A 20,178-nucleotide genomic window follows, 5' to 3' on the forward strand; every position below is an offset into this window, starting at 1 on the left:
TACCTTTTTCATAGGTTTTTTTTTTGTTTTGTTTTGTTTTTTTGCCATTTTAAATTCATACAGGGCATACTTTCTGCTTTTATTTTAGGAAGACATTATTTTCCTATCAGTCATCACACACCAAATGAAAGACCAGCTGGACAGAAAGGAACATTTTAAGAGTTAATTCAACTCTGTGTGTTACTGTAACATTATTTTGTTTGTCAGGCTGCATGGGTTATAGTTGAAATTATAAGGCAGTCCTATGGTAAAGCTTTAAAACATTCTAGAATTCTGTGAATGGTTGGTTTATGATTAACTGAATATGCAAATGATTGGATGAGAACTAAAAGAACTGAATGAATGAAGTTACTTATGCATTTATCACACACATTGGCCATGTAAACAGTGAGAAAGACATGCATGTAGAGTATAGGGGACACAAACGTGTTTACTCTAGACTTCCTGCTTATTGTGCCCTCACGTGACAGGTGCTAACAACAGTATGGTGAAAGAGGAGCTTTCAGGGGATGCCTGCTAGACATTGGATGGCTCTACACTGTGCTCTAATTGGAGAAATTTATATTATAGATGACATTCAGACACAAGTCTGGCCATGAGCAGAATGCTAATTTGGTGTTTAGCACACCACAATAGCTGAGCTATTAGGATAAATTAACATTTAGTCCTAAAAGGCAATCTTCCAACTCAAGTTTAGAATTCTAGTTTGTATATCTGTATACCATCACATATTTGGTTTAAGAGGAAACAAACTATTAAAAACAACAACAACAAATAGTTTAGGCACATATGCATAATCTGATGCAAATTTGAACATGGGTACAAATTTGAGTATGGGTACAAAGAGAACCATGGTTAGTCAAATACAAAGTCCAATACACAGCACAGGGAAAAAAAGAATTTAAATAATTTGCTGAATGAAACATACCACTATTCAGTTGACAGAGCACTTAAAATCCTTTTCAACTGAAAATGATCGCATATTTAAAGTCTTGCATAAACTCTTTCAATCACTGTTGTGATTGCTTTGATTATGATGTCTATCACTTGTTTTTAATGCATTTTCTTAGTTTATAATGGACACAGTCACTTTACAGAATAGAACCTTTTCTGCCTAAACAGCTTTCTTTTCTTCCAGCAAATGCTGAAATGCTTTTATTCATTATGCCACACTCTTAGTAAAGGCAAATTGTATGTGTTCCATCACAATGGCCACATAATTATGTGCTTTGACTTAACAGCATCTCCCCAGCACCCTCAGCCCACCTCAACTCCCATCGTCTGCTTCTGGTTTCATTATAAGTGTGCTAAGAACATAATGGCCTTGGTTTTGGGTGACTTGAAAAGACACTGTAATTACCAACTGCTTTGATTACCTTTCATTTTGAGAATTCGGGCTGTCGGTTCAATATCTATTACTCTGAACACTTTCATGATGGCTCCAGCTCCATTCACAGTGAAGGGAAGAGGTTAAAGAGGACAATAGCCACAGTTTTCTCTGTCTGCTGCCTACTTTAAAATCGATTGATTCTAGCAGCAGAGAATGGGCCCTGCTAACAAAGTTTTGTTCCTAGAACCTTTTTGCTTTTTAAGAATGTTAGAATGTGCCTTAAGTGCAGCTCTAACTTTGACATGTGGGTGCTTTCTTCATGTTCTCTTCTTGTTCCCTGGAGTGGCACTAACACTTTTATGAAATGGGTGACTGCTACACACAGCATTACTATTTAGAAGATTTGAACATGATCTCATGAAAAAAATGTATCACATCTACTGCATATTAAAATGTGCAGTAGATGTGATAGATGAAGATGTTTAAGTGTGTCCATAATTTAACCAAAACTACTTTGGATAAGTAAGCATTTCATGCAAATATTTAAGATGAAGCATATGCCAAACATTTGTTGTTTGAACCAGACTGATCAAAACAAAAAAAAATGTTAATTGTGGAAGACTAAAAGCTGTCTCCTCTTTTCATGACCCTGAGTTGGGACACCTGCCATGGGATGTGTAAGTTTCCTCCATTCTCTTCTGACTCTGATTCCTCTGACGTCTTTGTCTCCTCTGACTCCATCATCTTGGAGAAATGGTTAGACCTACTAGGTTAAGAGGACTTTGACAGCAGATCATAAATTTGGTAAACATCATTAAATTCAATTTTGATGTTGCAAGCATTCTTAGTAGACCAAATTTTGGGTTGTTGTTTAAGTGGTGACGTGGTGGGGATTTTTTTTTTTTTTTTGGTGCCTTATTGTCGTCTCTAAGGTGAACTGTACCTGAACTATGGGTAGAATCAGAATCACCAGAGCAGTATGCACCAGCTGACTGGAACTAACCACTGACATAACAAATAACCTTAACCAGATCAATTATTTATATACTGGAATTATTCAGAACTACAAAAACTTATGAACTTTAAATATTCAGAATATTGATGGTGTGAACCCCACCCAATTATTCTCACCAATAAGAGTCTGCAACTCCACTTCAAAAAGTTAAGCAGCAGTTCACATACACACTTATGCCCCCCCACCCACACACACACACACACACACACAGCAACACACAACCCTTCCCCCCTTAAACGTCAGCTTTTCTCCTGCCTCAGTGTGCTGGTCTGTGATAAAGAGTTGTTACCGGGGCAACACAGACCTATTTCATAGGCTTGGAATTGTCAGCCACTAACCCCTGCAAAAAAGGGGGGTTCAGGGTGCAACTGGCAGGGGGGAAAAATGGGGGGGGGGGGGAAATAAAAAGAGAGACAGTTAATTACAGAATGCAAATTATGTTGTCAGAAGAGCCATTCAAAAAAGAGTTTCCCCTGCCTTCCTGCTCCTCCCCTTGGTGCAGGTTTAATAATCATCTCTTTCAAACAGCCCTGCCAGTGGCTTTCAGAGAGAGCTGGAAATAATCTCTGAATGATGAACAGAATGGTCTCACCTCCTCCAAGCCTTGACAGCCTAATTCATACAAAATAAGAAGCTGCATAGGATGCCATGGGCACAGGAATATCCTCTTAGTAGGTGTTGAACATCTTCTCTTGGGTTTTCTTAAATTTGTTAAAATAAACTCACTCTCTCCCTCTCTCTCTTTCTCTCTCTCTCTCTCTCTTAAATTCCTTACTAAGAACCCTTTAAAGCATTTCTTCAAGAATAAGAACACCCAGTATATCATTTCTTTGTATGGTTTGTGGTAGGCAGGGGAATCCATGGTTTTGACAAACCTTTAATTAGAGCATGTTAGCATGCTTTACAAGAAGATTTCCATCTCAAATGAAGCTGGCTTATAATAAATAATAATGCCAACAGTAAATGTCTCCAAAGAATACATTAAAACACACTTGACACCACTGCACCATAATATATGCAGCACTGTGTAAATAGTCAGAAAATATTTATTTGGGGAAAAAATTATTCCCAGATTGCAGATTCAGTAAAGTAAAAGTTTAGGTTTTCATGATGTGAGAGGGCAAAATCTATTTTAGATAACTGCTAAACCTTATATTTTGGTGTCTTTTTCATTCATGGCAAATGATATTCGTCAGTTTAAGTGTTTCACACGCATTTCCATTTTGAAGTTAAATCAGTGGAATTGAACAAGCAGAGAGTTCAAAAAACCTTATTCTCCTCAGACTTGAATGTGCACCAGAACACTGTATCTTGAGTCTTCTGAACACTCTTGAAACAAAAAAAGAGATAACAGTGAAGATGTGGAAGAGGGGTCCAATTACCCCCCACAACCATCCATCACAAACCCCTGTTATCTTAATTGTACAAGACAGGCTGCTCCAACCTAAAATGAATCAAAGTGATCGGCACATTTATTTTAAATTAGAAACCCATGCAGGCACACAGGAATTTGTAATTACTTATGCTAATACAGTGGCGATGCATAGTGTGAGTGTGGAGAGAGAAGGTGTGCTGTATGCAGGGTCAGTATTGCTGAGGGTCCTCACTAATTAAAAGCAAAATTAATCCCTTTGACATCGAGGTCTAACTACAGACAGACCTACTCTCTCTTTGGCTGGAGAGCAAGAGCCAGTGAGTGGTAATTACCGTTATCTACAACTTGTTTTATTAACATGTGTCCACAAAGAATAGCTCTTCTGCAACACAGGCTGATGCCCAGGTTGATAGGTCTGCAAGAAAAAATAATTATTGTGGGGAAAACTCTTATGTCATATAAAGAGGAGCCACCCATATAGACTTTCCCAATGTGTAACACAGTTTGACTAATGGAAGGATGGAAAGCTATTAAACACTACAAGAAGATTAAGAATAAGACTAATTGATGGAAAACAAGAGAAACAGAGAGCAAGAGACAGAGAATGCCGATCTAAGACTGTAGGGAAGTAGATTGGAAGGAAGACACTGAGAAATGGAAGGAGATAGATAGAAGTCAAAGAAATGAAAAAGAAACCACAATAGGGAAGGGAAGAGAGGAGAAAGGGGGAGAGAGTAAGGGTGAGAGAGAGAGAAAAGCACATATTGGGTCTTGTCAGTGCCAAAATACAGTAATTACATGCCAATCATCCACCCTGAGGATAGCACGAGGATTAACTAAGCAAGGAAATCGTGGGGAAAAATTCAATTAAAATTTGAATGAAAAAAATGTAGCCTTGCTCATCTGGCCAGTGGAAGCATCAATGAGGAGAGGAAACAGTGCTAGAATCCAGTGGTTTGCATAGGGTCCACTACATTTGGTACATGAGTTGTTTTTCATTTTGGCCATTACAGTTCATGCGTTTAAATTGTATGATTAGGATGTCCATGCGTATGGAATACCCCAGCATAACTACAGTATTTTTCATGAGTGTGAATCATAATGACAGATATGCACAAACACATGATTGTACATGACATGCTATAAGGGGGATAGCTCTGCAGTTCCTACAATTTGGCAAAATCTAGAGAATCCTGCTGCACAGCTTCAGTGGCATTTCCAGTCTACTATGCATATGTTTACTGCATATGTTTGAGCTATGGCTTTAGCTAGTGAGGCCTCTGAAGAAATGTTCCATCATGATAAGTTTTTCAGATAGTCTACCCCATGTGTGTTCACGTCTGAATTATCCAATTTTAGAACTTTGAATAAATGAATCCAATCTCAAAATCCAGTGTGTAAAATACCTTTTATTCTGGATTAAATGTATTTGAAGCAGGAACTGATACACTGATGTTTGCTGCATGGACAGATCCACAATGGGTTCATTCATTGCCCCATTGAGAGAATAGCAGCAGTGCAATTTCATACCTGGTCCAATAATGTGCTGCCAGTGTATCAACCTACACTCTGTAATGTAACACTAGGGACCAGAGAGGAGAACAGATTTACATCCTGAACAAAAACAGCTCCGGACTCTGAAGCTCTGCTCAACAAACCGGTTCCTTGTAAACAGTGTAAGTTTACAGAAGATTACCACTCTTGCTGTGATTAGTGACAGTTCATTAGGTAGAATACATTAACCCCCAGAGTGAATGAAAAAGCTAAGAATAACTTTGCATTGACATTTCCTTACATGTGTAATAATATTTCCAATTGAAACTATGTTTGGTTAATCAGCATTACACATTGCACATCAAGCAATGCTAGCAGGTTCCTTTGACTTCACATTTCCATATGGTAGATATCTCCCCAGAGTTTGGGGTGTTAACTGAGTTCAAGCCTTTTATTGGCTTTCCTATCTTCTGATCAAAAAGCAAAGTCTCAGCAGTTCTTTCAGAAGGAACGTTTAAATGCATGCACACATGCTGCACAAATTGAGTTCTGTTCCTCCTCCGTTGCTCTTGGCAGCCACTGTTAGGTATAAGGAGTGTAAGAGAGACAAAGAAACTCAAAATGTCTTTCTTACACAAGTAAACCACACTTCATTAGCTTGGCTATGTATGACTAACCACTTTTATGTGCCATTCAATTTCAACAGGGCCAGTGGTCTGTAGTGTAGCTCTTACTTCACAATTACCTCCCACAAGCCTTCAAAAAGCAGAGAGATTCTATTCACAGGGTGCTGTTTACACAGCCTTATCATAAATCACATATCAAATTGACTATATCTAGAAGAAAATATTAAATGCGCAATAAACAAGTATTTTGTCTATGTACAATAAGTGATGAAAAAATTCGAATCAACACATGTTGTGGGTAGCATTCGAGATTCTCTGGATATTTACAAGCTCTTTTTTATCTTCTCAGTGGACCATCAGTGCACTTGGGCTCAGTGGATACACCCACCTGAAGCAGGGAAAAATCATTCCCTTTAGCCAGAGGGAGAGCACAAGGAGAGGATGGGAGACTGGGCAAGGCTGCTCCTCTGCCATCAGAGTCCTGTTCACCCCCAACCCCCAACCCCTACCACCCCCTCCCTTCCCCAGTCTGCTCATGTGTGAAATGAGCAAGGGTCTTATCTCTTAGAAACACACCACTGAGCCAGAGGAGACACAGACAGGGGGAGAGGATAGAAGAAGCTGCAAAGAGACGAAGAGAGGGAGGAGAGAAAAAGAGGGAGATAGGGAGGAGAGAGCAGAAAGCAAGGAAGAGAGAGTGTGTTTGAGCGAGCAGTGGCCCACGTGGACTGCACACTAATAGCGACAGTGTTTGGTATGCTAGGAGGTTCACATTTGTTTCCAGCAGCGGGGAACATTAATCTAGCTGAACACCAGAGTATGAACGCCATACAAGTGCTTGTCTCACTGAGCACACCTCAGTGCATTCCAGAGTAAACCAATGTCAAAATGCATCACAAGCACAAGATTATTTAATGACCATTACCACCAAATGCAGCAGATGGATTTACATGAATTAACTAATGTAGAAGAAATTCACTTCACCTATGCAATAAATGTTGCCCATAAAGAATTGCATTCATTGTCCAAATCCACTGAGTGACAGTGAGGGGGCAGTAGAAGGTGTGAGAAATAATGGTTAAGTGTGAAAGAGGGAATCAAGTGAGGTGTAAGGGGTTTGGAGTGGGGCATAGCTTTATTACCACAAATATTTTCTGCTTCAGCCACTGCAATCCACTGATGTCTGTCTACAATGTCTGGACTGAGAAAATTGCTTTGCCTTTTCCTGACAAACGTGATTGCTTTTGGATAAAGGGTTATCAAAGGTGTTGCTAAGGAAACAAAAATGAAGAACTTAAGGGTCGTAGCTAAAAAGTCAAAGAATAGAACAATCATATCACAAATTCAGCATTTTAAGCATTTTGTTGTGCAGTCATTGCTAGTAATTTAGCATTACACTGTATGTGATAGAGGGCAGACATCTGTGTGATATTAACACTGTATGTCATTAAAGAGGAACAGGCCAGACTACCAGACCTATATTCACGTGTCAGAGGTGATACTTTTCCGGAAAAAAATGTTAAATCATTCAAAAATGGACGGTGTTCTCTTTTTCTTGTTTATATTTTGAATCAGAGATGACAAAAATACCTTCTATCAATTGTATAATAATTTTTGGGATCTGTGGAGTAAAAAGTATCATATCACATTCTACAAAGGGGGAGGATTGTTCAAATCTTGACAAAGTAGGTATATAGTCTATATGATATCTTATGAGACAATAATTAAAACACAGTTTAAACAAAGATTACGCACCACCCCCATCCCCCACCTTTGTTGTTGTTGGTGGTGGTCACGTTTGAGGGGAAAGTACACAAATTATCCAACAATATAAGTAAAGACAGCCAGCATCTGTTAGGTAATTACACAGCATTTTAATTATACCATAGCAAAAGACCACTTTCAAAAAATTACATTTGGAAATGATAGTGTAGCAGAAAAAAAACCTTTGGAAATGGTAGTGTATCAGAGATTCAATAATTTTATCAAACTTATTCATATTGGAATCTGTTTTCATTTGCAATCCATAATTGTTTCCATCTGCTCATATCTGTATATCAGTGATCTTTTTTCTCTGTTGAATGTGTGTGCAATTGGTGATGCAGATGTTGTAAGGCATTCTCCTAGGGAGTGTATTTCTTACTTTCTCTGTCTCCACAGGTGGGAGCTCTAAAGATAGGATAGCACCATCATTGGTTGTTAACATGGCATTAGTCTAGCACGCCCACACCAGATACAGAACGTCTTTATAAAGTAGATGTAATTAGAATAGTTCTCAACCTTCGAGGAAGCAGTTATTTTAAAAAAAAATGTAAAAAGATTTGGCCATGCCTTAATTACAGCAGATGCATATAGAGACAAGTGGCTGGATTCAATAAATAGCCCATTGTTATAATCTGTAATAAGACCAAGAGAAAGAACTGTTCTGTCAAACGTCTGTTTGTATTTGAATAAAAATATGCCACTTGACACTGCCTTCATATGGTACATTTATTTGACAACTTAAAAAATATAGAAATATTAATGAATTTGAATTGCTAAACTGACTTTCATTTCATTCATTGAATAAATATTTTCAGCTTCAGTTAAGAAGTCAAATGCAACAGCGATGTAAGGCCAAAAAACGGGTCATTTATTTTGATCTAACACCATCAACAGCACATTCTAACATACTAGATCTACACTGCCCTCTGGTGGTTATACCACCGCACTTTCGTAATGAACCCAAATTTTTTTCGGTTCCATGCGTCTTTGCAGCTCATTACAGTTATATATAAATCACTGTTTAAGCCGCTGTTCTGTCTGCTTTGTTAATACTGTAAAGAACAAAAACCATAAATGAATAGAATTCTATTAGATTTTTTTTTTCCATATCATCTGAATTGTGTAACAACTAACATTTTAATAGTGACTTAAAAACCTTCATTAAAAAGCCATGTACACAGAGATGGAGAAAGCCAGAGAGAGACAATTTTACACATTACATATTGGTTAGTGAATTGTCATAGTCTGTGTTATTAAACTGAAGTTCACATTTCAAGCCAGTGAAATATGAAAGGTGTTTAAATAATCAATGTGCTCCTGCCTAAATGCCAACGAAATATTCTCCAAAGTAAATGGAACCAATTGTTGACTTTTTTTTTTTTTTTTTTTTTTTTTTTTTTTAAATGGTGAATATGGACATTTTAGTCATTGATTTCTCCTCTCCCTTTTCCAGGAAACCTTTTTAGCAACTATGGTAAAGTCAAAATTAGTGAACACGAGGCTTAAGAAGTGTGATTTTTATTTTCATTCTGAGGGTACTGTTTACAGCCTAAACAACATGATTTCTGACCTTACCATCACAAGAATGAAGGTGTAACACATGCTTCACTGCACCCTGTCTGGAGAAAAACGATGACCGGGGATTTCTCTGATGAAACGGTGAGGTCATGGTGAGGATTAGGAGTTCCTGGGATGTACAGAAGTTCAGTCTTACTGGGCTTGAGGTTCAAGTGGTGGGTTGTCATCCATGAAGCAATGTCAGTTGAGCATGCTGAAATACAACTGAAATGTTAGAAGGTAGGAAGGAAAGGATTAGTTGGGTGTTGCCAGCATATCAGTAGTAGAAGTAGTAGAGAAAGGAAGAGGACATTTAAACATTTTTAAAATTTAGATTTTTCAAAGTCACATACATATTTAGTTTAACTGGCCAGGGGAGTTCTAGAGGTAGGTAGATGGCAGGCGTTTGCCTTGGTTGCTATGGCTACATGTTTTTGAGATTGGACTTTGAGAAGTACCACTGTTTCATACTGGGGGCATGATTAAGCAGCCACCAGATGTTTTAACAATTTGATAATACAACACAAGAGGGAAGTATTTTTAAAAGGTCCATTTTTATTTCAGTTTGCAATCACTTAGAAAGCTAGTGCAGTGAGGTGGCAGTCTGCTGGAGGTGCCTTTGGTTTGGGAAGAGTAGGAGGTGGTGGACTTGCCTGTAGAGCGTCCCTCAAACCACCGTTCCCGCATCTGGTACACTGTAGATTTCATCAATCTGAAAGGCACTACACAGTCACATTAGACCATCAACCTGAAAGGCATTTCACAATCACGTTAGAAAATGGTGGCAGAGATGCATCTCAGAAGCACCAATCACAAAACGGGCAAATCATTCAAAGATTCAAACATTAAAAGACTTGTCCCAAAGCCACTTTAGTGTTGTTTTGGCTGAATGCTTCAGGTCAATGTTATGTTGACAGGGGAACTGTTCACCCACTCTGAGTTTGCATGCACTCTGGAGGAGGTTTTGTTAAGGATGGTTCTTATTTGGCTGCATTCTTCCATTTCACAGTTATTATCAGCCTCCCTGTATTTCTCACCTAGAAGCACCCCTATAGCATGAAGCTGCCATCATGTTTCATTGTAGGGATGGTATTAGCCAGGTAATGTGCAGTGCTTATTTTTCACCTGACAGTGCCTGCTGTTCTGCCCAAGAGTTTAGTTTTCATCTTATTAGACCAGAGAATCTTTTTTCTACATGTTGATAGAATCCTTTATGACAGCATGGTGTCATAGGCCTTTTCTCAACAGTAGCTTCCATCTTTCCACTTTTCCATGAACCACTAATTTATAGATTTACACCTATGGAGCTCTTTTAGAGTGACTATTGGGTTCATTCTTACATAATGTACTCGTACTTTACAGTTCAGTCTCTAACATCTAATTCAGAGAATACCAAATATTATTAATTACTCATCAGCAACACCAGATGTTAAAACATTTCATTATCACATAACATAAGGCATTTTAAATACAAATAAACCCTGTTTAATCTCTGTAGAATGTGAACCCCTTAAATCTCATGTTTTTAAATTCAGCTGCTTGCTTTCTGCAGTAACTCATTTTCTCTTTCCTTCTGCAGCTGTTCACTTCTCAGAAATTAAACCTGAATGGATGGCTAAGCTTTATATGCCTATGTAGGGGAATGCATATTTGCACAATTTAAAACGGTATCCTAGTTTTGCAATCATCTGAAACTAGCGCTAGAAACCATGTGTGACGTTAATGTCAAAACTATAAGCCCCAAAAACACAATGGGGAAAAATATAAACCTGCAAGATTTCCCCTGTGTAAATATAAATCAATCAAGGTTATTATATATATATATATATATATATATATATATAATCTCCCCATCCATCCTTTTACAACATCTGTTACAACATCTGTCACAAAGCATCTTTTTGAAAACACAGGTCCAAGCCTCCTGTGAGTAAGCCAAAGGCGACAGTTGTGAGGAACATCTCCCTGAGACTGTGAGGAAGAAACATCAAGAGGAACTAAAGGAAACCCTTCCTCAAAAGGGGAACCCATCCTCCACTGATGGACACAATGATATGAACATATGACAGCATAAGGATATGCACAGTATGAACATAAATAATCAATAAGCCACAAAAACAAACAGAGAAACATTAGAAGGATGGGACAAAAGCAGGGGAATTAACTTGACATCAACATTTGTGTGTGGTATGATTAAGGTAGTACTCAGAGCACAGAACATAAAAAGAGAATGGTTAATATGGTGTGAGATAGTAGAGCCGGGCCATGTAATAATAGATAAAAATAGGTAGTTGTCCAGTCTGGATTTGCTGATTATGTGACTGTCCCAGGACCAGGTCTGTGCAAAACAGAGATACTCCAAGACCAACAGCGCCGTTATCTATATTCACTGTTTGGCATCCCTATTGAGTTTGTTGTAATAACCCCTTTCCCCTTTCATTCAGTTTTAACCATAACAAAAGTCTGAAGTCAGCAATTGCTATAATGATATCAAACCGCACCTCTGATAGCTAGCTAGCCATTAAGTTCAACACAAACATGTATTTGTTCATGCAAGATAACAAAAATTGCTTTCAGTCTAGCGCTAGAAACAATTCATGACTGGCCAACTATGGGTGAGCTCACCTTTGGGTAAGCTTTGTTTTGCAGCCAATTATCAGTTAGCTAGCTGTTTCTGGACTCGGCGATTAACTCGTTTAAAATAGCACTTACCTTGCTAATTTTGATTGAATTACATCGGGTCCTGGATTGTAGAGTGCTGTCATTCTGTATCCATCTACGAGGCAAAATGAAGTTACTCCTCAACATCTTCCAGCTGTAGGAAATGTTACTAGTTAACTAACTAGTTAGCCAATTGCCTACTTAAAGTACTTGCCCATTTAAAGTACGATGTTTGAATTACCTAACCATGGTCACTACTGCTAGGCATACTAAACCTCTAGCTAGCTAATAAGTGTATGAACAAATAAATTGTTGAGTGGATTAACACATGTGAATCCCACAAATAAACACATTGAGCACTGGTTTATCAGCCAATTAAGAGCTGACCTTGTTCGTGAGCATTTGGGTGAAGAAAGTTCAAGTCTATTGAGTGTCAAAACCAGTAGGAGGAGCTCGTTATCTTACTATAACGCAGCACTTTAAACGGCGTTGTGGGGATTCCAAAGCGGCGTAAAAAACGCCATTTTGGAACACTTAGAGCAGCGTTTTCAACTGACATACAACCACGTTTCTGCGGCGTAAAAACGTCCACAACGCCGCTTTTTTTATAAATAAAGCGCGTTTAGAATTTTGACCACTTTGGCTTTCCATGTGTTAAAACTGCTATAGACGTTTGCTGGCTAGTTAACGACAGATAGTAGATGATATTTGCCAGTACAATTAGTACTGACATCTAACTTTAATATTAACATTATAGTTTATCTTATATAGCATGTAGATACAGTATATAGCAACTATAAATATCGGTCTAAAAACATTCTGACCTGGACCTTACAGCCGTAAATCCCGCGGAGGGGGTGGGGGGTAAATGAACTGTGTCCCTAATGCACGTGTTTATCGTATCAGAGCGTAAAGTGGTCGACGTGCATTGAGTGAGAAGCAGTGCTTAAATTATCTGAGTAAAAAGGACATGCGTAATTGTGTAACTAAATGATTACCCTTTTTGTATAAAACCATGTACTTTAAGTACAAAATTAGATATCTATGTTCCATGTGAATAATTTTTACATTGTGAACTTCATATAGACTAACAACCTCGAAAGAAGAAAGAGGGGCATGTGTTCGACCTGTTAAAAGTGTTGTAGGTCTGTTAAATCTGTGTAGCAGTAGTAGGGTTACCTTCGCTTGTTCCAATTCCACAAACAGCATACAGATCAAACTATTAAAAACCTTTTTCTTTTAAACTTAAGGTAATCTTTAACCAATAATCACTCTTTACTGACTACTTTAGAAATCACAATGCAATATGTTACTGCCATAATTTTCGTGTCGTGTTTTTGGGTGGGCTTACACTGGGCAAAATATTTTATCTTCTTTACATTTTCTGGGGGATGTTTTATACATGTTAGATTTGTGACTGTTGGCAATATATGGGAAGTAACTATTTTTGTAGTCATGAAAGAGCAAGTCACTACAGAGCTTGTTATACTTAGGTGTAAGGCTGGTTTGGTTGCTTAGTTTAGATTGGAAAATACTATGGCGTTAAGGTAGAGAATATGAAATACGCTGTGACACCACAGCTAAAGCATTCTGATGATTTCACCCCATACCTGCCCTGTTAAGATGGAGAATACTGGCTTACTGGGCTATGTGATGAAAAAAATGGATCTTTTGATTTCTGGTCCTGGATTTCAGTTATATTAGTTGTAAAAGTAGCCTATGATCCAAGATGCATTGCCAGTGGATGTATTGGTTTAAAGTTTCGGAAACAGCCACTAGTAAGCAAAATACATTTGTATATGGTTTCCTATTTTTTGCTTTTGAAATATGTTCTTGTAGCTCCATAAGAAACTTTCATTTTAGACTAAGCAGGCAAAAATAATTCCTTAAGCGATTATTATGTAAATAATGTTTGGAAACCATGAGATTTTCTATTTTATTTCGTCCTGAGGTGCACGAGATATTTTTGTTTTCTTCTGCTTCTCCTAGTTTATCCTAGTTAGCCTGGGTAAATAATGTTCCATTCATGTCCAGCGGGTGTCGCTATGCAAAATAATTTTTACCCTAGCAACGACTTTTTGTAGAACAAGAGAACCAGGAAGCAATTACCCATATGAGAGTACGATACTGAATGTGCTAGCTAGCTACATTGAAAACTACTATAACCCGACGTTGGCTCAAGTAGTTAACTACGTATTAGCTCATATATGATAATCTGGCCAATTTCTAACTTTGTTTCTTTTTGAGTAAAAAACTAGCTAACTAGCTATAAACCTTAAACTTCCTAGTCAACTATTAATAACAATTGTGTGTGTATGTCTGTTAGCGAGCTACACATCTAGCTAGCTAAGATAACACACTGAACACCAGACGTTTTGATTCGCCGCGTATATAATTTTGCTCTATCACATGTTATATTACAGCATTTCTATTTATTTAAAGCCACCAGTTCCTCAATAGGATGGCACAAGCAAACGATTCTGATAGAGCAGTAGGACCTGGCCCGACGTTCCCTTTCAAGTCTACAGAGTCAAGTGAAAGGACAGTGTCAGAAAGAGAACTAGAGAAACTGAAAAATGACCGGATATTGGTGTCCGATTTTAAGCAGAAAAAAATCGAGATGGAGGCTCAGAAAAATTGGGACTTATTTTACAAAAGGAATACCACAAATTTTTTTAAGGACAGGCATTGGACGACAAGAGAATTTGAGGAGCTTAAAGCATGCAGAAAGGTGAGTTGTTGGTAATGTGTGAGAGTTTTTCCACTTCCTATCATGTAAAAATGAATTAACTGGTTGGTTATGTTTTCAGTTTGATGCCCAGAAGCTGATCATGCTGGAGGCTGGATGTGGAGTGGGAAATTGCATCTTCCCTTTGTTGGAAGAGGATCTCAATATATTCATCTATGCCTGTGATTTCTCACCTCGAGCTGTACAGTTTGTGAAGGTAAGTGCTACAGGAGTTTCCTCCTTACAGATGCTACCAAAACCTATTATATTTAAGGATCGTTTTGGTTGAAGTTATACCAACCTCCCTGAGTTTCCTTGAAGAAAAGCTACACTCACTTTATTAGGAACTTTATTAGTCAACTTTATTAGGAACACCATATTAATGCTCAGTTGGACTCCCATTTGCTTTCAGATTTAATTCCTTGTGGTTTGGAATCCTCAAGTTATTTGAAAAATTCCATTATGTAATTACTGTGCATTCATGCTGTGAATATCCTGTTCTCCCACATCCCAGTGTGTTTGCTTCAGATGTGGTGAATGGGACAGACCACTGAAGTACAGTAAACTCCTTGCTGTCATATATTTATGATTACCTTTGCTTTGTAACATTGTGCATCATCATGCTAGAAGTTGTAGTCGTAAAGAGATACACATGGCATAAGGTGCCCACTGTGTGCTATAAAACCGTCCCACACAGCATTATATCAGAAGACGCAGCCTGAATTGTTGGTCAGTTTCTTTGCCACAAATACAATGTAGGCTACATTTGGAAGACACATTAGTGGGGAGTCTAATGGAATAGGAGTGTCCACTTTGAGCTTGTTGAATAGGTGGCAACCCTATGTGGTGGTCTGCTGTTATAGTCCATCTGCCTCTATGCTTGATTTGTTGTACATTCTGAAATGCTTTTCTTCTCACTCGGGCTTTGATGAGTTTTCACGTGATACCTACCACAGGGTTCATCTCATTGCAATCATCACCACAAATCTTTTTTTTCTTTGACTATCTTCCATCTTATGTTCAAGGGTTTCTGGAGAAACAAAACTTGAATTGCTGTTCATTTCAGCATTGCGTGTGACTGGAAGAGACAGTCCATTAAACATATGGGATTTCTTTTGTGTCTATTATTAATTAATTCTAGGTTTTAGTATATCTACTGACATTGTTCGATTCAATATATACCCACATTACACAGAATAAAAGACACGTGTAAAAAGTTGGAGTAAAAAAATCCATACTGTCACACCTATACTCCATACTGCTCACTGATCTCTATGGTTGTGAAGTGTGAAGTGGTTAAGTTTCTGTTCTTTTCCTGTTGGCAAACAGCAGCTGTGCCTGGTGACACAGCAAGCAGATGCTACATATGCAGCAGAAAAGCACACCAGCTTTTGTGTTCACAAATTTAGCATTCATATTTGTTTCCAGGAAAATCACCTGTACTGCTCAGAGCAATGTCTGGCATTTCAGTGTGACTTGACTAAAGATGACCTGAAAGCCACCATCCCAGAAGAAAGTCTGCATGTGGTCACCCTGGTATTTGTTTTATCAGCCATTCATCCTGACAAAATGCGACACGCCCTTGAAAACATTCATAAGGTAATGTGACCTGTTAAGTCTGATTAGATGCAGGTAGTAAATGTGCGATTAGGGCATTTTTAGCCAGGATAAAGTTTCTTTCCTGTTTACTATACTTATTTAGTGTTGCACTGTAACAGTGAGGTTGGCATTAACAAGCAGTGAACACTCTGCCGTATTAGCAAAATACAAACTGTTGGCATGAAATCATTACATAGCTGCCTCAAGCTATGTTTAACATTTAAACATCCCTTCACATTATAGCTCATGTATATGTAATTTATTCCCTTGATGGCATAAAGTGAAGTGCATTGAGTCATACTGATTTTGTTTTCATTTCGCAGGTCCTAAAAGTCGGAGGTATAGTCTTGTTCAGGGACTATGGCCTCTATGACCATGCCATGTTGAGGTTTAAGTCAGCCAGCAAACTTGGGGAGAATTTCTATGTAAGACAGGACGGCACTCGCTCCTTTTTCTTCTCCAGAGGTCAGTAGTGGTCAGGATGTGTTTTGAATCACATGTTCCTTCTGTACCATCCTGTTGAACTCATTAACTCCTTGGCTCTTTTTCAGAGTATCTTGCCAACCTCTTTCACCAGGCGGGATTTCACACACTTGTAAATGAGTATGTTCTGAGGGAAACTGTGAACAAAAGGGAAGGACTTTGTGTTCCCCGAGTATTTCTCCAGGGTAAATTCCAAAAATGTACCAGAAATGCCTGTCAGTGATCCACAATCATATTTTTTATCTATATGTTTGAACCTGTTTATTTTTGATGTATGCATTTTACTCTATTAATTGGATGGATCAACTTTCAAAACAGTTAAAGTTTTTGTATGATGTTATTAAATAACCTTTCACTGGTACTGGTAATGAGATACTAGCATATCAAGTTATATGGTTAGAAATAAGAATTAGCCATACCTGTATCATCTTTGAACACATGAGGGCAGCAAATGCTTTGCCCCCCCCCCCCCCCCCCCCCAGCGTGCGGGGTCTCTCTCTCTCTGAACTGAGATTATAGAGAGACTAGTATGTACAGATATAGTGTGTCAGGGTGATATAAAATGGTAAAACACTGGTGTGTGTGAAATGGATGCGCTATTAGCTGAAGTCACGATACCAGGCCAATAAAGGAAATTATATTTTGTTGATAATTAGATTTAGGTAATGTTCTACAGCACCATAGGTTTTCCTCCCAGTGAACATCCAACTAATCAATACATGTCATGTTTTCTGCTTCCTGTGGAGACAGCCTGTGTATAGTTTGTGCACTTGCTCAAGGGTCAATTATTTTTGCTGCTCTTTCTTTTTAGGTTAGTAGTCAAGAGTTTGAATACTAGAACATCTTGTGCTTTTCTAAATGTAAATGCCATTACATTAAGATGCTAGGTCCTGTTTGAGATCTTAAGTGAGGAAATTCCCTTAAATAGTTGTTCCCATCGTGATTGTCTTTTATTGTTTTTTTAAGATGATTTAAATGCTACTCTGGGCACAGCAAAAGTAATCTGAGGTTAACATAATTATCTGTATTCACCCTGTAAAAAATTGTGTAACAGAAGTGTTTAAAGTGTGATCAAATTTGTCTTGGCTAGCTATAGTTTGTTTCATGAAACCAGTGAAATGAGTGCATTGAATACTGTAAATAATACTGAAACGTTAATACTTGAAATGTATGGACATTTTTGAGTATGTAGAGTGAAGTCCATCAGTAACTGGAGGGTGACACATTCCTTGTTGATTTGGCCCTTCTGGATTTGGATTGGATATCTTGTGGGTCCCTGCACTCTGGAGTTGAAGTAATACAGTGAGATATGCAGATACCCCTGGTTTCTGATTTTATCCTGAGAACAGAGCCACATTCTAAAGCATACTTCCTATCTGCTCTGTTCACCACCTGTAATGTGGTGCTTTGCCAACTGCCTAAATTTTCCTAAACTTACACATGCTCTTTGAGTCTACTATGTTATCTCAGGTGTTCTACAAACCTCGTTATGTGTCCTTGAATTCTCAGAGCCTATCTTACAACCAGCCACATAATGAAATGATGTGAAATGCGCAGTGTGAGCATTTTTAGCTTGAAAGATTTTAAAGTTCAGCCAGACCTATCAGATTTCACTTCATTGTTGGTTTTATATAATTCTTATAAGCACTATCTGCCAGAGTGCTATCTGAAAATTACAGTACACCACAGGAAAACACATTAGTCACCCTCCAGTTAGTGAAAGATTGCACTGTACATATTCACCTGCAAGAATTCTCTTATGCTAGAAAATCAGCCCACATCACTCCAATTCTGCATGAGTTACAGTGGCTACCTGTCCCACAATACATTCAGTTTAATCTTCTGTTCACATACAAATCTTTGCATGGTCTTGCACCCCCTTATTTAGCTGAACTTACTGTCCTGCCTTTACAGTTGTGGCCAAAAATTTTGAGACTAGCACAAAGTTTGCTGCTTCAGTTTTTATGGTGGCCTTTGCATTAACTCTAGATTGTGAAGAGTGATCAGATGAATTGCAATCAAATGCAAAGTCATTCCTTGCCATGAAAATTAACAATCACAAAAATTACTGCATTCCAGCCACTGCACACTGCATTTCAACCCTGTCACAAAATGACCTGCTAACATCATTTCAGTGATCATCTCGTTAGCTCAGGAAAAAGTGTTAACGAGGACAAGATAGCTGATCAACCATTTATCGGTCATCAAGAAGGAGAGGGGTTCAGTTGCAGTTAAGAAGGCTTCAGCGTATCAAAGAAAGTCAAGAAAGCACCAGGACCGTCTCCTAAAGAGGATGCAGCTATAGGATCGTGTCACCACCAGTGCAGAGCTTGCTCATGAATGGCAGTAGGCAGATGTGAGCGCACAGTGAGGCGATTACTTTTGGAGGATGGGTTGGTGTCAAGAAGGGCAGCAAAGAAGCCACCTCTCTCCAAGAAAAACATCAAGACATCTAGAACAGACTGATATTTTGCAGGAAGTGTAGGAATTTGACTACAGAGGACTGGGTAAAGTTACTTTCTCTGATGAAGACACCTTCAGACTGTTTGGGACATCTGGACAAATGATTGGAGAAGAAAAGGTGAGCGCTACCATGGGTCCTGTGACCATTCATGTGTGGGGTTGCATCTAATCCAAGGGAGTGGGTTTGCTCAAAATTTTGCCTAAGAACACTCAAAACATCCCCCAAGAGCAACTTCTCCCAATGATCCAGGAGCAATTTGGTGATGAACAATGCTTTTTCCAGCATGACAGATCACCATGTCACAAGGCTAAAGTGATAACCAAGTGGCTCGGTGAACAAAATTTGTGAAATTTTGGGTCCATGGCCAAAGATCTCAATCCCAGCGAGAGCCTGTGGTCAATCCTCAAAAAGAGGGTGGACAAACAACACAGAACTGAACAACTCCAAGGACTGAGTTGCCATCAGTCAAGATTTTGCACAGAAGCTGATATCCAGCATGCCAAGGTGAATTGTACAAGTCTTTAAAAAGAAGGGTCAACACTGTAAATATTAAGTCTTTGCTTAAACTGGATGGTTTTTTTGTCAATAAAAAGTTTTGTTGTTTTTAAACCTATGAAATGCTTGTAACTGTACTTCACTATACCATATAAACATCTGACAAAACTGAGGCAGTAAAGTTTTTGAAAACCAAAATTTGTGTCAGTCTCAACTTTTGGCTACGACTGTACACTTAGGTCCTCTGATGTTTATCTTCTCTCCATCCCTAAATTCATATCGGTCTCTGCGGGGGGCGGATCTTTCAGTGTTATGGCCCCAAAACTACAGAACACACTACCACAATCTCTCCTTCTCTGCTCTTCACTTTTCTCTTTTAAAGCTGAATTTAAAACATAAATTCATAAAACATAAACCTTTTTCTCCATATTTTTGATCACCTTCCTTCGGTAAACAGTTGTGCTTTTTATCTTCTTCCATGTATTGTTTTAAAGCGACCTTGAGTACGAGAGGCGCTATATAAATTGAACATTATTATTAAATGATTTAGATATGGAATGCAATACAGATGCATGATTAAAATGCAT

The 20,178-nt window shown here is 38.4% G+C and overlaps 1 protein-coding gene and 1 long non-coding RNA gene across 3 annotated transcripts; one reads left to right on the top strand and one right to left on the bottom strand.

Moving 5' to 3' along the window:
* Window positions 1–8,451: 8,451 nt before the first annotated feature.
* Window positions 8,452–12,737, bottom strand: LOC113573053 (uncharacterized). 2 transcript variants are annotated; one of them, XR_003410176.3, is made up of 4 exons: window positions 12,647–12,737; window positions 11,874–11,937; window positions 9,815–9,883; window positions 8,452–9,375 (listed from the first exon to the last, which is right to left on the bottom strand). It is a non-coding gene; the product is annotated as an uncharacterized LOC113573053 (long non-coding RNA). The 2 variants fall into 2 exon arrangements; XR_014116945.1 differs by having other exon boundaries at window positions 8,452–9,386.
* A 1,189-nt stretch (window positions 12,738–13,926) lies between these two features.
* mettl6 (methyltransferase 6, methylcytidine) lies at window positions 13,927–17,712 on the top strand. Its single transcript, XM_027002567.3, has 5 exons — window positions 13,927–14,553; window positions 14,633–14,767; window positions 15,979–16,149; window positions 16,473–16,614; window positions 16,701–17,712. Exons 1-5 carry the CDS (start codon window positions 14,284–14,286, stop codon window positions 16,853–16,855), a joined length of 873 nt encoding a protein of 290 aa, XP_026858368.1. The 5' UTR covers window positions 13,927–14,283; the 3' UTR covers window positions 16,856–17,712.
* Window positions 17,713–20,178: the final 2,466 nt, after the last annotated feature.

This window comes from Electrophorus electricus, chromosome 14, assembly GCF_041902795.1.
Source record: "Electrophorus electricus isolate QZ-2024a chromosome 14, ASM4190279v1, whole genome shotgun sequence".
Classification (NCBI taxonomy): domain Eukaryota; kingdom Metazoa; phylum Chordata; class Actinopteri; order Gymnotiformes; family Gymnotidae; genus Electrophorus; species Electrophorus electricus.

What these genes read in the sequence shown, in the direction of transcription:
- mettl6 (XM_027002567.3), top strand. Translation starts at nt 14,284, where the DNA reads ATGGCACAAGCAAACGATTCTGATAGAGCAGTAGGACCTGGCCCGACG. An exon ending in GAGCTGTACAGTTTGTGAAG is followed by an intron (nt 14,768 to 15,978) that starts GTAAGTGCTACA and finishes ATTTGTTTCCAG; the next exon opens with GAAAATCACCTGTACTGCTC. An exon ending in CTCCTTTTTCTTCTCCAGAG is followed by an intron (nt 16,615 to 16,700) that starts GTCAGTAGTGGT and finishes GCTCTTTTTCAG; the next exon opens with AGTATCTTGCCAACCTCTTT.